The sequence below is a fragment of the Ursus arctos genome, unplaced genomic scaffold (assembly GCF_023065955.2).
Source record: "Ursus arctos isolate Adak ecotype North America unplaced genomic scaffold, UrsArc2.0 scaffold_26, whole genome shotgun sequence".
In the NCBI taxonomy this organism is placed as follows: Eukaryota; Metazoa; Chordata; class Mammalia; order Carnivora; family Ursidae; genus Ursus; species Ursus arctos.
Window position 1 is genome coordinate 31375753 of NW_026622941.1, and position 17212 is coordinate 31392964.

The following is a 17212-nucleotide window of genomic DNA, read 5'->3' on the forward strand; positions in this document are numbered from 1 at the left end:
CATTCATGTTGTTGCAAATGGCAGGATTTCCTTCTTTAATATAGCTGATTAATATTCCATTGCATATGTATACCACATCTTCTTTACATTTTTCCATCTATGGACACTTAGTTCATTTCCATGTCTTAGCTATTGTAAATAATGGCAGTGAACAAGGCAGTGGGGATAATCACTTCGAGTTACTGTCTTCATTTCCTTTGCGAAAATTACTAGAATTGGAGTTGCTGGATCATATGGTAGTTCCATTTTTAATTTTTCAGGATACTCTGTACTGTTTTCCATAATGGCTGACCAATTTACATTACCTCCAGCAGTACACAGGGTTCCTTTTTTTCCACGTCCTTGCTCTAATACTTGTTATTTCTTATCTCTATGGTATTAGCCATTTTAACAAGTGTGCGGTGCTATCTCATTGGGGTTTTGATTTGCATTTTCTTGATGATTCACGATATTAAGCACCTTTTTGTGTACCTGTTGGCTATCTGTATGTCTTCTTTGGCTAAAATTCTGTTCAGTTCCCCTGCCCATTGTTTAATTAGATTGTTGGTATTTTGCTTTGAGTTGTAGGAGTTCTTTACACATTTTAGATATTAACCCCTTATCAGATAAATGGTTTACAAATATGTACTCCCATTCTGTAGGTTGCCTTTTCATTTTGTTGATTGTTTCCTTTGCTGTGCAGAGGATTTTTTAGTTTGATGTAGTCTCACTTGTTTAGTTTTACTTCAATTGCATTTGTTTTTGGTGTAAATCCAAAAAAATCCTTGTCAAGATCAGTGTCAGAGAGCTTTACCACCCCCTATGTTTTCTTCTAGCAGCTTTATGGTTTCAGGTCTTATGTTCTTTTATTCCATTTTAAGTTAATTTTTGTGTATGGTGTAAGATAGGGGTCCACTTTCATTGTTTTGCATGTAGCTGTCCAGTTTTCCTAGCACCATTAATGAAGAGACTTTCCTTCCCTTATTGTGCATCTTTGGCTCATTTGTAAATTAATTGGCCATTATGTATGATTTTCTTCTCAGCTTTCTATTATGTTCCATTGCTCTGTGCCTGTTTTTATGCCAGTACCATACTGTTTTGATTACTGTAGTTTTTTCCCTTTCTTTCTTTCTTTCTTTCTTTCTTTCTTTCTTTCTTTCTTTCTTTCTTTCTTTCTTTCAGATTTATTTATTTGAGAGAGAGAGAGAGCACGAGCAAGAGGGGAGAGGCAGAGGGAGAAGCAGGCTCCCTGCTGAGCAGGGAGTCCAATGCAGGGCTTGATCCCAGGACCCTGAGATCATGACCTGAGCCGAAGGCAGATGCTTAACTGACTGAGCCACCCAGGCACCCCAGATTACTGTAGCTTTCTAATGTTTGAAATTAGGAAGTGTGATGCTTCCCGCTTTGTTTTTCTTTCTCAAGATTGCCTTGGCTATTCATGGTCTTGTATGGTTCCATATAAATTTTAGGATTATTTTTTCTACTTCTGTGAAAAATATCATTGGAATTTTCATAGGGATTGTATTGGATCTGTTTTGGGTAGTATGGACATTTTAACAAGATAAATTCTTCCAATTCATGAGCACAGGTTATCTTTCCATTTATTTGTGTCTGCAATTTCTTTCATCAGTGTCTTATAGTTTTCTGTGTACAGATCTTTTACCTCTTTGGTTGAATTTATTCCTAGGTATTTTATCCTTTTTGATGCAATTGTAAATGGGATTATTTCCTTAATTTCTCTGATAGTTCATTATTAGTGTATAGAAATGCAACTGCTTTTGTATATTGATTATGTAACCTGCAATTTTACTGAATTTATTATTTGTAGCAGTTTTTTGGTGGAATGTTTAGGGTGTTGTATATATAGTATCATATTATCTGGAAATGTAGGTAATTTTAATTGTTCCTTTCTGTTTTGGATGCCCTTTTTTTTTTCTTGCCTGATTGCTCCAACTAGGACTTCCAGTATTATGTTGAATAAAAGTGGTGAGAGTAGACATCCTTGTGTTGTTCCTGATCTTAGAAGAAAAACTTTCAACATTTTACTATTGAGTATGATGTTAGCTATAGGCTGAACATATATGGTTCTTATTCCGTTGAGGTATGATGCCTCTATCTCTTTTGTTGCAAGTTTTAATCATGAATGAATGTTGAATTTTGTCAAATGCCTTTTCTGCATTTTTGAGATGATTGATGTTTATCTGTTAGTGTTGAACCATCTTTACAATCACAGAATAAATCCCAGTTGATTGTGGTGTGTAATCCTTTTAATGTATTGTTAAATACAGTTTGCTAATACTTTCAAGGATTTTTGAATCTGTGTTCATTGGGATATTGTCCTATAATTTCTTTTCTTGTGGTGTCCTTTTCTGGTTTTCATATCAGGGTAATGCTGGCTTCATAAAATGAGTTCAGAAGTGTTCCTTTCTCCTCTACTTTTTGGGAAGGTTTGAGAAAGATAGTAATTCTTTTTTAAATGTTTGGTAGTTTGATAGAACTCACAAGTGAAGCCATTGTTCTAGACTTTTGCTCGTTGGGAAGTTTTTGATTATTAATTCAATCTCTTTACTAGTAACTGGTATATTCATATTTTCAATTTCTTAATGAATCAGTCTTGGCAGGTTGTATGTTCTAGGAATTTTACTAATTTCTTCTAGGTCATTCAGTTTGTTTGTTTATCATTGTTCTCAGTAGTCTCTTATGATCGGTTTTTCTGTTATCAGTTATAACATCTCTTTCATTTCTGATTTTGAGTCCTCTTTTTTTCCCTTTTGAGGTATAGCTAAAAGTTTGTAATATATAAAATTTGTAATATATAAAAGTTTGTAATAATATAATATAACCAGCTCTTAGTTTCATTAATCTTGTATTGTCTACTGAGTTTCTGTTTCATTTATTTCCACTCTGATCTTTGTTATTTACTTCTACTAACTGTAGGTTCAGTTGATTAGTTTCTTGAGGTATAAAGCTAGGTTGTTTGAGATCTTTCTTGTTTCTTAATATAGGTGCTTATCACCACAAACTTCCCATTTAGAACTGTTTTTGCTGCATGCCAGAGTTTTTTTTTTTTTTTTTTTAAAGATTTTATTTATTTATTTGACAGAGATAGAGACAGCCAGCGAGAGAGGGAGCACAAGCAGGGGGAGTGGGAGAAGAAGAAGCAGGCTCATGGCGGAGGAGCCTGACGTGGGGCTCGATCCCAGAACGCCGGGATCACGCCCTGAGCCGAAGGCAGACGCTTAACCGCTGTGCCACCCAGGCGCCCCTGCATGCCAGAGTTTTTGTATTTTTGTATTTCCATTTTTATTTGTGTCAAGATACTTAAAAATATTTTTTGATTTTTTTTTTCAGCCACTGGTTGTTTAGGAGCATGCTGTTTAATTTCCATAGATTTATCAATTTTCCATTTTCCTTCTTGTAATTTTTATTTTCATACTGTCATGGTTTGACAACATGGCTAGTGTGATTTCAGTCTTCTTAAATTCATTAAGACTTGTTTTTTGGCCTAAAATACAATCTATCATGGAAGATATTCAGTATGTGCTTAGGAAGAATGTGTATGCTATTGCTTTTGGGTGAAATGCTCTGTATATATCTGTTTAGTACATCTGGTTTAAAGTGTCATTGAAGGCCAATGTTTCCTTAATTGATTTTCTGTCTGGAGGATTTATCCATTGATGAAAGTGGGGGTATTCAGGTTCCCAACTACTACTATGTTGCTATTTCTCTCTTTAGGTCTGTTCATACTTGCTTTATATATTTAGATACTCACTATGTTGGGTGCTTATATATTTTCAAATGTTGCATCCTCTTCTTGGATTCATCCCTGTTTCATTAGATAATGACTCTCTTTGTCTCTTAATTACAGTCTTGTTTTAAAGTCTGTTTTGTCTATGTTTACCTACTGCAGTTGTCCTTTGGTATCCATTTTCATGAAGTATCTTTTTCTATCCTTTCACTTTTAGTCTGTATGTGTCCTTATGTGTGAAATGAGTCTTTGGAATGCAGCATATAAATGGATCTTTAAAAAAAAAAATGCATGTGGCCACTCTGTATCTTTTGATTGGAGAAATTTATTTAGTCTATTTATGTTTAAAGGAGTTATTGATAGACATGGGCTAATTGCCATTTTGCTCATCATGTTTTGGCTGTTGTGTAATTCCTTTGTTGTTTCTTCTCTTGCTCTGTTCTTTTGTGATTTGATGATTTTCTGTAGTGTTAGATTCCTTTTTTTAAAATCTTGTTTATTTACTATAGGTTTTTGCTTTGTGGTTACCATGAAGCTTATATAAAACAACTTCTATTGATAACAATACATTTTAACTTGATAAAAACTTAAGTTCAAATGTATTCTAAAGCCCTATAGTTTTACTATCCCCCCACCCCGAACATTGTATGTTTTTGATGTCACAACTTCTTTTGGTTTTATGTATTTATTAAGATATTATTGTAGTTGGTTTTACTAATTCTGTCTTTAACTTTCATACTAGCTTTGTAAGTGATTAAACCACCCCTTTTACAACATTATCTTGAATTTTAGTATATATTTACCTTTACTAGTAAGTTTATACTTTCATATGTTTTCCTGTTACTAATTGATAACCTTTTATTTCAGCTTCAAGAAATCCCTTTAACATTTCTTGTAAAGCGAAGTCTAGTGATGAATTCCTTTAGCTTTTTGCTTCTTTGGAAAACTCTTTATCTCTCCTATTCTGAAGGACAGCTTTGCTGGGTAGAATATTCATGATTGGTAGTTTTTCCTTTCAGCACTTTGAATATATCATGCCACTTTCTTCTGGCCTGCAAAGTTTCTATTGAAAAATCTGATGGTAGTTTTGTGGGGATTACCTGTATATAACAAGTTGTTTTTCTTTTGCTGCTTTTAAAATTCTCCTCTTGTAATTTAATTACAAAAACATAATTTAATTATGTGTCTTGGTGTAGTTTCTTTGGGTTCAGCTTATTTGGAACTCTGCTTCCTTCCCCAGGTTAGGGAAGGTTTTGGCCATAATTTCAAGTAAGTTTTCTGTCCCCATCTCCTTTTCCTTTTGGGGCTTCTATAATATGCATACTAGTTTGATATTGTCCCATAAGACCCTTAATGCTATTTTCACTTTTTTTAAATTCCTTTTTGTTGTTGCTCCTCTGATTTGACACATTCCACTGCCCTTTTTTTGAGTTCCTAATCCTTTCTTTGACTTCGTCAAGTTTTCTGTTAATCCTTTTATTATATTTTCCAGTTCAGTTACTGTATTCTTCAGCTCTGTGATTTCTGTTTGGTACTTTCTTATATTTTCTGTTTCTTTGTTGAAATTCTCACTTTGTTCTTGGATTGTTCTCCTGACCTTAGTGAGAGCATCTTTATGACTGTTATTTTGAACGCTTATCGGGAAAATCACTTATCTTCATTTCACCAAGGTCTTTTTCTGAAGCTTTATCTTGTTCTTTTTTTTGTAGCATATTGTTCTGTGTCTTCATTTGCTTTGATTCTATGTTGGTCTCTACTGTTAGATAAATCAGACACCTCTCTTAGTCCTGAAGGAGGGGCCTTAAGTAGGAAATAAAACCTGTGTTTCAACCCACCCCATCTCTTGGTTGTCTCTCAAACCTTTGTGATTTTCCAAGTAACCTACTTTATTTTTAGTAGTTCCAAGTAGTTGAGGGAATGCCAAAACCTGCCAGTGTCCCAATGGGAAGGATCTCAGTTAGTACTCAGATTCAGTTTGATTGGAAGCTGCACCCTCAGGTGGGAGCTTTTAAAGTATGCAAATATACCTCTTTCATTGCCAGACTTTGAGATGGGCATCTGTCTGTTCCCTCTGCACTAAGCCCTGGTGTGATAGCCAGTTAGGTGTTCCTTTGTTTGCTGTCATCCCGTTGAATCTGTGAACCTAAGCCCTTGCTGGCCATCAGAACCAGGTTACCAAAGAAGGTGTCCTCTGGGCAGCAACTACAAAAGCTGAGATGCTGTGTGTTTGTGTAAGCTCCTTTCTTGGAGACACCAGTCTGGGGTAAGGCAGAGGGAGTATGAAGGTGGTACCTGCTGGCCTCCACAGAATCTGGAGAGGATTTCAGGTGGCCCCTAGATGTGTGTTTCATTAGAAGCTTTCCCCTCTGGCCAGAGGTATGAGGATAAGCTAATATACGTTTCTTTCACAGAAAAAAAATGGGTGTTTCACTCAGCTGCCTCATTGATGCTCCCTGGGTGGGTAGCTGGTTAAGAACTCTTTTTCTGTTTGTTGCAGTCCTGTGGGACCTGCATACAAAAAGCCCTGTTGGCTATCAGAGCTGATGATCAAGGGACATCCCATGGGTGGTAGCTGCAAAGACTGGGATTCTAGATGTGTGCATCGGGAGTGTTTTCAGGCAGTACCCATGACCTGAGACAAAGCAGAAGGAGAGTGTGAGGATGGTGCCTGCTGGGCTCTACAGTCTTTGGAGAGTATTTCAGTAGGCCTTTAGGTGTAAATTAGAAGCCTGTCACATAACATATATAGTACCAGAGCAAAAATATAAATGCAATAGAAAACTCATTCAGAAAACAGAAGAGAAAATATAGAGCTACTGATCCATACCAATTATGAAATCCAGCTTGGCAGGCATTGTGAAGGCTTGTTCTCCTGGGGTATGGGAGAAATTCTTTGAATAATTTCGTTTCTTCTCTTACGGATGATCTTTTCTGTCATTTATCCTCTATAAACAGTTCTGAGGTAGGTATTGCTTGCTTTGGGGTCTATATAGCTGTCTCAACTTGTGTGTTGTGGTGCCAGTTTAGGGCTTGAGTGTTTTAAGAGTTGAACATATAATACTTTTTAAATGATTGAATAGTGAGATTAGAGAAGAGACTGTGCTCCATAAAGTTATTCAGGACCCCAAGCTGACGAGGACTTTGCTGTCTTTAACTGGTGGTTTCCACATGTGTTGATATCAGATAGCAGAAGGGAAACGGAAGTAGAGGATTGTGGAGAACATTTTTATGGGCCAGGAGTAGTAGTGGTGTACACCACTTTTGCCTATGACCAGAACTTAAATCACATGTCCAAATCAACTCCAAGGGAGGCTAGAATATGTAGTCTAGCTGTATGCCTAAGGAGGAAAGGGAAATAGTTTGGTGAACAGCTGGACAGTTTCTCCTTTATCCTACCTGTGTTTATTAAAACACTCTATCTTACCAACAGAGAATATATATATTTTTCTATGTCCAGGATACATTTGCAAATATAATTCATGTAGTAAGCCGTAAAGAAAGATTGAGATTTATCTAAGAGATTCATAGTCACATTCTCTAATAATTCATTAAGTTGGAAATCATCAAACAACAACTAAAGATGCTTAACCTCCCTTACCTTCCTGGAAATTAAACACTCTGGATTTTAAAAAAAAAGATAAAAAAAAAAGGAAAATGAAAATGAATTAGAAATTACATAGAAATTGATGAAAACAAAAACCAATGGTTTGTTCTACAGAAAATTTATACTTTGTGGGCTTTTATTATTTAAAAAACCTGAAAATGTATAAACTGACAACCAACTTAAGATATCGAACTTTAACAGAATAACCCTCCAGATTGCTCTCATATTTCTGCCTCTGAGCTTCATTTACTGTTTACCTCAAGCCTTTTCTTTCCGTCAGTTTTCTTAGTAAGTGTCTATTCTGTTGCTTGCTGTTTCAAAACATATTTAAATTTTATTTTATTCATCACAGGCAAATTTTTCTTTGTAGTTTTAAGATCATCTTTGTTGAATTAAAGTAATATAAAGGAAAAGTACTATAAAATGAATTGGTGTGATTAAAAGGGAGATATTAATGGGTATTAACTGTTTATACTTGGAAGTTGTTAAAATTTTGTTTTTCTTCTAGATTCTGATGGAAGAAGGAAGAACCTGTTCTTTAAAAGACAGACCAACATCTGCTAAGAATATCTGCCAGTGTAACTATAATGAATTTTATTCTTTAAAAAACAAAACAAAACAAAAACCTAACATTTAAATGAAAATCAGTCGTGTTTTGTGGGGTTGTTTTTTTTTTGTTGTTGTTGTTGTTGTTTTCAGATTTTTGCCAGCAAATATTTCATAGATATTTTAGAAATAATAGCAGTGCAACTGACTCTTTAAAATTTCTCTTACCCTTTATAAAATATACATGAGTATATACAATGTATATATACAGTTCAGTGAATAATAAAACTGATACCTTTGTATATAGTTTGTAGCTTAAAAATAATGTATACTCAGTACTTTTGAAGCTCTTCTCAATTGCATTTCCTATCCTGCCCTCTAGAGGTAACTATTATCACAAATATTTTCTCCTAATTTATTATTGGTTTTTGGGTTGTTTTTACTTTGCTTATGGTGTTTTCTGCTTTTGCAAAAGGCTTAACTTTTTTTATGTACTTAATTTTATCAATCGCTTCCTTTATACTTTTGGATTTAATTAGAAAGACCACACTCCCAGATTATAAATTAATTCACTTATATTTTCTTCTAGTATTAGCACAATTTTATATTTTTACATTTAGGTCTTTAATCCATTTGGAATTTATCCTAAATTAAGGTGCAAGATACGTATCTATTCAGGTTTTTAAAATGCATCTTTTCCCTAAGTACTTGTGATACCACCTTTTTTATATAGTAACTTTCTATGTATACTGGGGTCTGTTTCAGGGATTTCTGTACTTTTCATTTCTCTTTCTTAATCTTCATGGGCTAATACCATACTATTTTTATTATGATTTATAGTGTGTTTAATTTCTAGAAGAGTTACACCTCCCTTTACACTTTTTAAAAAAGTTTTTCTGGCTATTTTTAATTATTTTTTCATATAAACTTTAAAATCAACTTGTTTAACTTCCAGAGAAATGTTTTAATTTTTATTAGGAAAATGTTAAGTGTATATATTAACGTAGTGTGAATCATCAACCTAAGGATGTTAATTAGCCTATCTTAAGAACAAGGGATGTTCTTCAATTAATTCAGTCTAATTTTGTATTTTTAATATTTGTTTAAACCACGTTTAAGTACTTTAAAATTTTTCTTAAGTAGATTCTGCATGTGTCTTGTTAGATTTATCTGTAGGTACTTTTGTTGTTTTGTTGCTGTTTTAGTGTGAATATGTATCCAATTTTCTTTGCATTAAGTAGGATTTTGGATTTTGAGCTTAGGCATATGTGTGTTGATTATTTTATTGAGAATTTTTTAAGGAAATGATTTGGGAGGAATAAGTAATTTGGGAAAGAGTAATTCTTGGCATCTCTAAAAATGATTATTAACTTTTCTTCATAGGTCTTTTTTTTTTTTATTGTGGCAAAAAACCGCATAACATAAAATGCACCTTCCCAGCAATTTTCAAGTGTACAGTACACCTTCCCTCCCCTTTCCCCACAGCCCCTGGCAACCACCATTTAACTTTCTGTTCCTATGAATTTGAATATTTTAGATATATAAGTGGAATTAGGCAATATTTGTCTTTTTGTGACTGGCTTATTTCACTTAGCATATCCTCAAAGTTCATTCATGTAATGCTATGTGGCAGGATTTCCTTCTCTTTTAATGCTGAATATTATGCCATGTGTGTAACCACATTTTCTGTATCCATTTGTATGGAGACATCTAGGTTGCTTCCACCTTTTGGCTATTGTGAATCATAACTACAATGAACATGAGTGTACAAGTATCTCTTCAAGCTACTGTTTTCAGTTCTTTTGGATATATACCCAGAAATGGGATAGCTGGATCATATGTTACCTCTGGTTTTAACATTCTGAGGAACTTTCATGCTGTTTTCTGTAGCAGCTACATCATTTTACGTTCCCACTAATAGTGCACAAGGGTTTCAATTTCTCTACGTCCTTGCCAACACTTACTGTTTTTTGGGTTTTTAAATTTTTATAGGTTGGCCATTCTAATGGGTGTGAGGTGTGATACCTCATGGTGGTACAGATCTTTTAAAATGGTGAATTTTACTAATGGACTTTGTAATATGGACCATCCTAGCGTTTTTATAATACATCCTACCAATTTATGATGTATTATAATTTTGCTTGCTATCCTATCTTACCATATCCTGTTTTAATTTAAAATTTGTAATTTTAGTACTTATGTAAGATTTTTACATTGATAATGTGAGGTTTGCCTTTAGAGTATGTGTGTAGGTATGTGTCTGTGCAGTCTTTCTGATGTTTTGGTATTAATGTCATATACCAGATTCATAAAGAATTTTAAAGCTGTATAATGTAAAAATTGAGGCTATTTGAAAGATTTCTTGAAATTTGTATTCCTTGCCTCTTCTCCACCCCAATTTCATTGCTTTATGGCAGATCCTCATCACTTCATAACGAGTTTATTGAGTTAATTTTCTAACTGACCTGCTTTTATCCAGTCTCACCCTTCTTTAATCTGTCTTCAGTTAGATGTGTTTGTAGATAATCTCAAAGGCAAATTCCTTTAATTTTAAAATGTATCCTTACATTTTCTTTTTCTTCTACCCCATTTTTTTTTCTACCCCCTTTTCATCTTTTCTCTCTGGAAAATGTTTATTCATCTTTCAAAACCTATTCTTTATATGTGCTTTTTCTTTTCTTTTTAAATTTTTTTTCATTTATTTATGTATTTGAGAGAGAAAGAGAGCATGAGTGAAGGGACGAGCAGAGGGAGAGGGACAAGCAGACTCCATGTTGAGCACAGAGCCATGGGGTTCGATCCCATGACCCTGAGAGACCAGGACCTGAGCCGAAATCAAGAGTTGGATGCCTAACCAACTGATCCATCCAGGCCACCCCTATGCTGTGCTTTCTTTCTTTCTTTCTTTCTTTTTTTTTTTTTTAAAGATTTTATTTATTTATTTGACAGAGAGAGAGACAGCCAGTGAGAGAGGGAACACAAGCAGGGGGAGTGGGAGAGGAAGAAGCAGGCTCATAGCGGAGGAGCCTGATGTGGGACTCGATCCCAGAATGCCGGGATCACGCCCTGAGCCGAAGGCAGACGCTTAACCGCTGTGCCACCCAGGCGCCCCTGCTGTGCTTTCTTAGTAGCTCTTCCCAACTCTCTCTTTCTCTGAGCTTACCACACTTAGTTCTCTGTTACTTTTGTACCTTCTGTGACTTCTGTTGCTGCACCTAATTTTGTGACTTTTTCTTTTACACAGTATGTCTTTCTCCATTAAAAGATTCTGAACACTTTGAGCATTGTAGGCATGTCATGTTTCCGTACTATTACAGTGCCTTACATAAATTAATTACTCGGTTAGTGTTGAACTGAATTGACATTTCGATCTGCGTATCTTTTCTTACACTGCTATAGGTAAGATATTAATTCAACAGGCATTTGTCTTCTGTTCTAATGACTCTGGGTTTACTGTACCTATGAAGTAAATAAACCTTACTAGGGGGAACGCTCTTAGATTATGGTGTTAGTAAAATCCTATCATTTACTTTTCTGTACTCTGCTTTCTACTATCAGGGAGAACCTGAACTACAGGTGTATTTCCTTCTAGAATGATGAACTAAGAGTATTGGAGTTCAGCTAGGTTCTCTCTGCCTCTCAGCTGACTGATGGTTAGATTCTGTTACAGAGAGCATTAGTCCTGATTTTTTCATACAATTTTGATTGTACAATGAATCTTCATTTACTGGATTAGCAAATATCTCACCCCTTGTGACTTAATAAACTTGGCTTATTTCTCCTTCCTGTAGTTGACACTTTAAATTATTTGTTCTTAAAAAATGGTTTGTCTACTGGGAAAAAAAATCCAATTTCTTTATTCTTTCTTCCCTTATGTTGTATACTCTTATTTTACTTATAGATACAAATGTTTTAAGTGTAGAATAAACCCATAATACCCTGTCAGAAATGCAAGCTGCCAAGTATACAAGATTTTAACTAGTTTTTGCACACTTTAAAGTGCTCTAGAGAATGTCAGCTAAATTTATTTTACCAGCAAATATCTTCTGCCTGTGTATATATACATTGTGGAGCATTAACAAATACCATTCTTCATCAGTTAAACCTTTATTTTCAGATCTTGATTCTTCACAGAGTAGTCAGTCTACCAGTTACTCTCCAAGGCCAACAGATAGTTGCTTCAGTTCTAGTTCAGAGATGGTAAGTTACTTTTCTCTTCGCTTATTAATTTATGCTCTATTAATTTGGAATTACTTGTATTTCTCATAGTTTTGCTTTACATTCTGAAAAAAATAATTGTCAATAAGTGGTGAAAATAAATGTAAAGAAAATATTTAAAGTGTAAGAAACTTATAAACAGAAATGTAAAATTGAAATGTAAATGAGTGTCATTCATTCACATTTATAAAAACGATGTGTTCATTGTTATTTACAAAAGCCACCCTTATCAAGATAATGTGTGTGTATGTGATAAAGTTGTATTTCTTTTGAAATGCCTTTTAAAAGTTCCTACTCACAATAGTTTAAAACCTAAAACAACTAAGAATATATAGTAAAGTCTGAAGACTTATATGAAGAAAACTATAAAATGTTGAGTAATGTAATATGAATAATTGGAGTGACATGTTATGTCCTGAGTAGGAGTGCTGCATTTCTCATAAATCACGTGTTTCAGTGGAATTCTTCGTTAAATCTCCCATCTTTTTTTTTTTTTTTTTGTCTCTGGCTCACCATCCAAACTGCCCTTGCTAAGGAAGAACACCAGTGACCTCTATGTTGCCAAATTCATGGGTCACTTTTCAGTTTTTATTTATGAGAACTAACAATACTGGTAGAAGTGATTTATTTTCTTTTTGCTTTTGTGATAGCACAGTATCTTGGTTTCCCTCATACCTCTTTTAATTCTACTTTACGCCTTTGCTGACTCTCTTCCATCCCTCCCCCTGTATAAATGTTGTAGTGTTTAGGGTTTGCTACAGGACTCTTTTCTTCTCTTAACTTACACTCTAAACTCTAGGTGGTGTTCTATATCCCATTGACATATGCTATCTGACTCAGGACAGTTTTCAACTTTATCACATTAGCCTACATTCTTATTTAGATGTCCAGTTTCCTGTTTGATATATCTTCTTGGATATTTCACAAAAATCTCCTTTTCTTCATACATTAAACTGAACACTCCTTGATCTTTGCCCCAAATCAGTTTCCTGATAATTCCTGTATTAGTAGATACCTTTTTTCTCCGAAACTCAATTGCTCATGCCAGAAATTTAGTTAACTTTGCCATTTCTTTCTAGCTTATCAGTTTTCTTAAACACATTCATTCCATCACTTTATCCAGTCAGTTCTACCTCCAAAATAAATTGCATATTCATCTACTTCTCTCAACTTCTGCTGTCAGCACACTAGTCTAAAGTACTGATATATTGTTCTTGCACTGTTGTGGTTGTCTCCTGGGAGATCTCTCTACTTCCACCCTTGCTCCACTTTCTTTTGTTTGCAGTCAACATGATCTTTTGAAAACCTAAATTGAATCATGTTATTTCTGTGTTCAACTATTCAGTGGAAGTATGTTTTACTTTAGAATCTAAACGACTTACGGTGGCTATAGACCGCGTGTAACCTGGCACTTGGCTACATGTCCAGCTTCTAGTATTCTCTCTTTTACACCACATTCCACATGCACTATTTTTTTGCTTTCCTTAGCTTATCAGTCTCTTTTGTGTTTCAGGACCTCTATATATCCTGTTTCCTCTGCCGTACTCTTATTCATCCTCTAAGTCTCAGTTCAGATATGTGACTTCTAATAAAAGCCCCTCTTTGGCTCCTCAGTTAGGTCCCTTAATGGGCCACCTGGGTGGCTCAGTCAGTTAAGCGTCTGCCTTCGTCTCAGATCATGATTTTGGGGTCCTGGGATTGATTCCCACATTGGGCTCCCTGCTCAGCATGGAGTCTGCTTCTCCCTCTGCCCCTCCCCCTGCTGCTTTCTCTTCTCTCTCTCTCTCTCAAATAAAATAAAAATTAAAAAAAATAAAGTCTCTTAGTTATACTTACAAAGTGTTTCATACTTGTTCTTTATAATGCTTTTCTCAATTTGTAATTATATGTATGTATATGATTATTCAGTTAATATCATTTCCACCCGTGAGAATGTGCTTTAATAGGGCACCAACCATGTCTGCTTCACTCACATTGCAGATGCTAAAGGAATATTTTCTTTATAAATATAGTGAGCTTGTTTTCTTTAATGTGTGCCCAGCCAGTCTCAGTGCTATTTCTTGGGCTTACTTTTTACTATTTTAGTGCCAATCCAGTGAGGCCTGTACCTCATTCTGTGGTTTTTATGTTAACTCTGCCCCTTTTTTTTTTTAAGCTGGAATAATCAGTACTAAATAGAATTTTTGTTAAAAAAATGTTTTGGTTAGTTCAGTAATTAAACGATAAATTTTCATGAAGTTGAAACATTCAAGCTAGCAAACTGAAATCTACACCTATTAAAAGTTTTTAAAATTTGACTTTTTAGAAAACAGTTGAGATACTTATTCTTTTTTTTGAATCTTACTCTTTTTTTTTTTTTTTAAGTAGGCAGAACACAGAGCTTGAACTCACAACCCTGAGATCAAGACCTGAGCTGAGATCAAGAGTCAGATGCTTAACAGACTAGTCCACCCAGGTCCCCTGAGATATTTATTCTTATTTAACTTTTCTTTTGTCTATTTGATTTCCTGTTAGCTGATACTCTCCTTAAATTAATACCTTTCATGAGACTGGGCCCATAAAAGCTACAGTATAGGTATTTTTTGACTTAGTAAGTCAATGAGTGAATAATTTGTTTATTAATACCTTTGTGAAAGGGCAGGGAGATGATGTGGCCTGTTATTATTAGGACTGATAAGAGACAAAATTTCTTTCTTTTTTAGCTCGTTTGCATTTTTAAGATTTTTTTTTTTTATTTGACAGAGCGAGAGCTCATAAGCAGGGGGAGCTGCTGAGGGAGAGGGAAAAGCAGCCTCTCCACTGAGCAGGGAACCCTACATGGGGCTCTGTCCCAGGACTCTGGGATCATGACCTGAGCTGAAGGCAGACACTTAACAGACTGTGCCATCCAGGCTCCCCTCTTTATCATTTTTAATACAAGAATTATTATTATTGTTCTTGCTATTTTAAAAGTCCATAAACCTCCTGGAAGTGATAGATTATTATTATTATTACTTTAAAAATTTTTTATTCCAGTGTAATTAACATAGTGTTATATTATTTTCAGAGGTACAATATAGTGATTCAGTAATTCTGTGCCTTACTCAGTGCTCATCATGAAAATTGTACTCTTAATCCCCTTCACGTATTTCACCCATTTCCCCAACCCACCTCCCCTCTATAATTAAGAGTCTGTTTTTTGGTTTTTCTCTTCTCTTTGTTCTTTTGTTTCCTAAATTTCACATATAAGTGAAATCATATGGTATTTGTCTTTTTCTGAGTGATTTATTTTACTTACCATTATTGTCTCTAGGTCAGTCCATGTTGTTGTAAATGGCAAGGTTTAATTATTTTTATGGCTAATATTCCTTTATATATATATATATGTATATAATCTTTATGCACTCATCTGTCTGTGGACACTTGGACTGCTTCCATAATTTGGCTATTGTAAATAATGCTGCAATAAACATAGGGGTGCACATAACTTTTTGAATTAGTGCTTTTATATTCTTTGGTTAAATGCCTAGTAGTGGAACTACTGGGTCATATGGTAGTTCTATTTTTAATTTTTTGAGGAATCTCCAGAGGCAGTAGATTACTGTTTGAAGACTGTTTGCTGGTATACCAGTTTTGAATTGCAACCTGCCAAGTATCTTCTGTATTTTGAAATTTTCTATAGTATGAGTTTTGAGAATGCTATGAAGTGATGGAATGATTTTTGTAAATTTAAGCAAAAATTTACAGCAAAAGTACTAAATTTCTTTTAGCCATCTGAAGATGAAGAGCAAATATTGCAGCAAATTGAAGAATCAAATAGGAAATCCATCAGAATCAAAGAAACAACTAATAATTTTTATCTAGAAAGGATGCCAAAACTTCCATGTGGTAGGATTATTAAGAACAATGCCAAAATTCATAAACAAAAAGAGAATCTTCACCAGTTCTCAATGAAAAATAATACAGATAAATTTCTACAGTGTCAGTGTAATTCAGCATACATATTACAAAACAAAACCAGTACTAACTACATTCCACAGGTTGCAAGATGTGATGCATGGGTACAAACAGACAATGAACCTGTAATGGAAGAAAAATCAGATGCTGCCATACAGTGTGATATAATTTCAAAATGTAAATGTAGAAGTGATGTGTCTTCTCTTTGTAATGTTGGAAGGTGCAGTGAAAATATTAAGGCAGATACCACTGGAGGGCAGGAAATCCTTAAGAACAACTAATATTCTAAAATCTCAGCCTAAGATTTAGCATTTCATTTAATGTTCAAAATTTCATTAGAGTAAGGAATAAGAATATGTAGCTAAGCACAAGGTGAAAGTATTTACAGGATATATTTATGGCTTGTTTTAAAACATTTAAATATTAATGTATACATTTAATTTTACATAGATTTTTTAAACATATATATAGATATATCTTCAAGATCTATACATAGTATATCTTCACGTTTTTAGAAAATATATATGTAAATTTACTGTTTATTTACTGTTATGTTTAATTGCTTACTTCCGTGTTTTCTTTATTTTAAAATTTAGTGCAGCTGCATCTGTTACCAAAAATGTTCTCTTCCATGATTTTAAGACAGAAAATAATGCTAAATAATACCAAGTATGTTTTATAATCTTATAAGAATTTTGTTAGTTACTTATATTATGAATTTGCATGTCATCTTGGTGCAGGGGCCATGCTAATCTCTGTATCGTTCCAGTTTTAATATGCTGCCAAAGTGAGGACTATTAGCCACTTATATTAAATATTATACCCTCATTAAAAAATTCTGGCATTTTTAGATAAAATATATTTTCTATTTTGTTTGGATAGTGTTTTTTGTTGGAGCTTCTATTAATTCAAAGGAAAATGTTTTTCTCTTCAAGATACAAAAAAATATTTCTATGCTTTTATAAAAGATGTTCAGCATGGGAAAAAATGATTTATATTCACTAATTTTAATCTTGCTAAGATTCTTTTCAAAAATTTTAGTTTCTCATCTATAAAATATAGGCTTTGTTTCCAACATAACATTTATTTTTTGTTTCAAGATTTTAAATGTTCATACTCTGGAATTGACTATTTGTATGGATGTATAACAGATTGCACAGCAGAGGGCATTCTGACATATA

General features: G+C 34.1%; 1 protein-coding gene and 1 pseudogene across 2 annotated transcripts in view; one reads left to right on the forward strand and one right to left on the reverse strand.

Moving 5' to 3' along the window:
* Positions 1–16501, forward strand: part of CUNH12orf40 (chromosome unknown C12orf40 homolog) — a 105745-nt gene extending 89244 nt beyond the window's left edge. Inside the window, exons 10-12 of one of the 2 annotated variants that reach the window (XM_044385542.3) lie at positions 7840–7909; positions 11995–12077; positions 15845–16496. In XM_044385542.3, coding sequence (XP_044241477.1) covers positions 7840–7909; positions 11995–12077; positions 15845–16312 — 621 coding nt within the window. In that variant the 3' untranslated portion in view covers positions 16313–16496. Of the gene's footprint in view, positions 1–7839; positions 7910–11994; positions 12078–15844 lie in introns of both variants that reach the window. The other variant, XM_044385551.3, reaches the window with a different exon arrangement.
* A 218-nt stretch (positions 16502–16719) lies between these two features.
* LOC113258127 (U6 spliceosomal RNA) lies at positions 16720–16833 on the reverse strand (annotated as a pseudogene).
* Between the last annotated feature and the right edge of the window lie 379 nt (positions 16834–17212).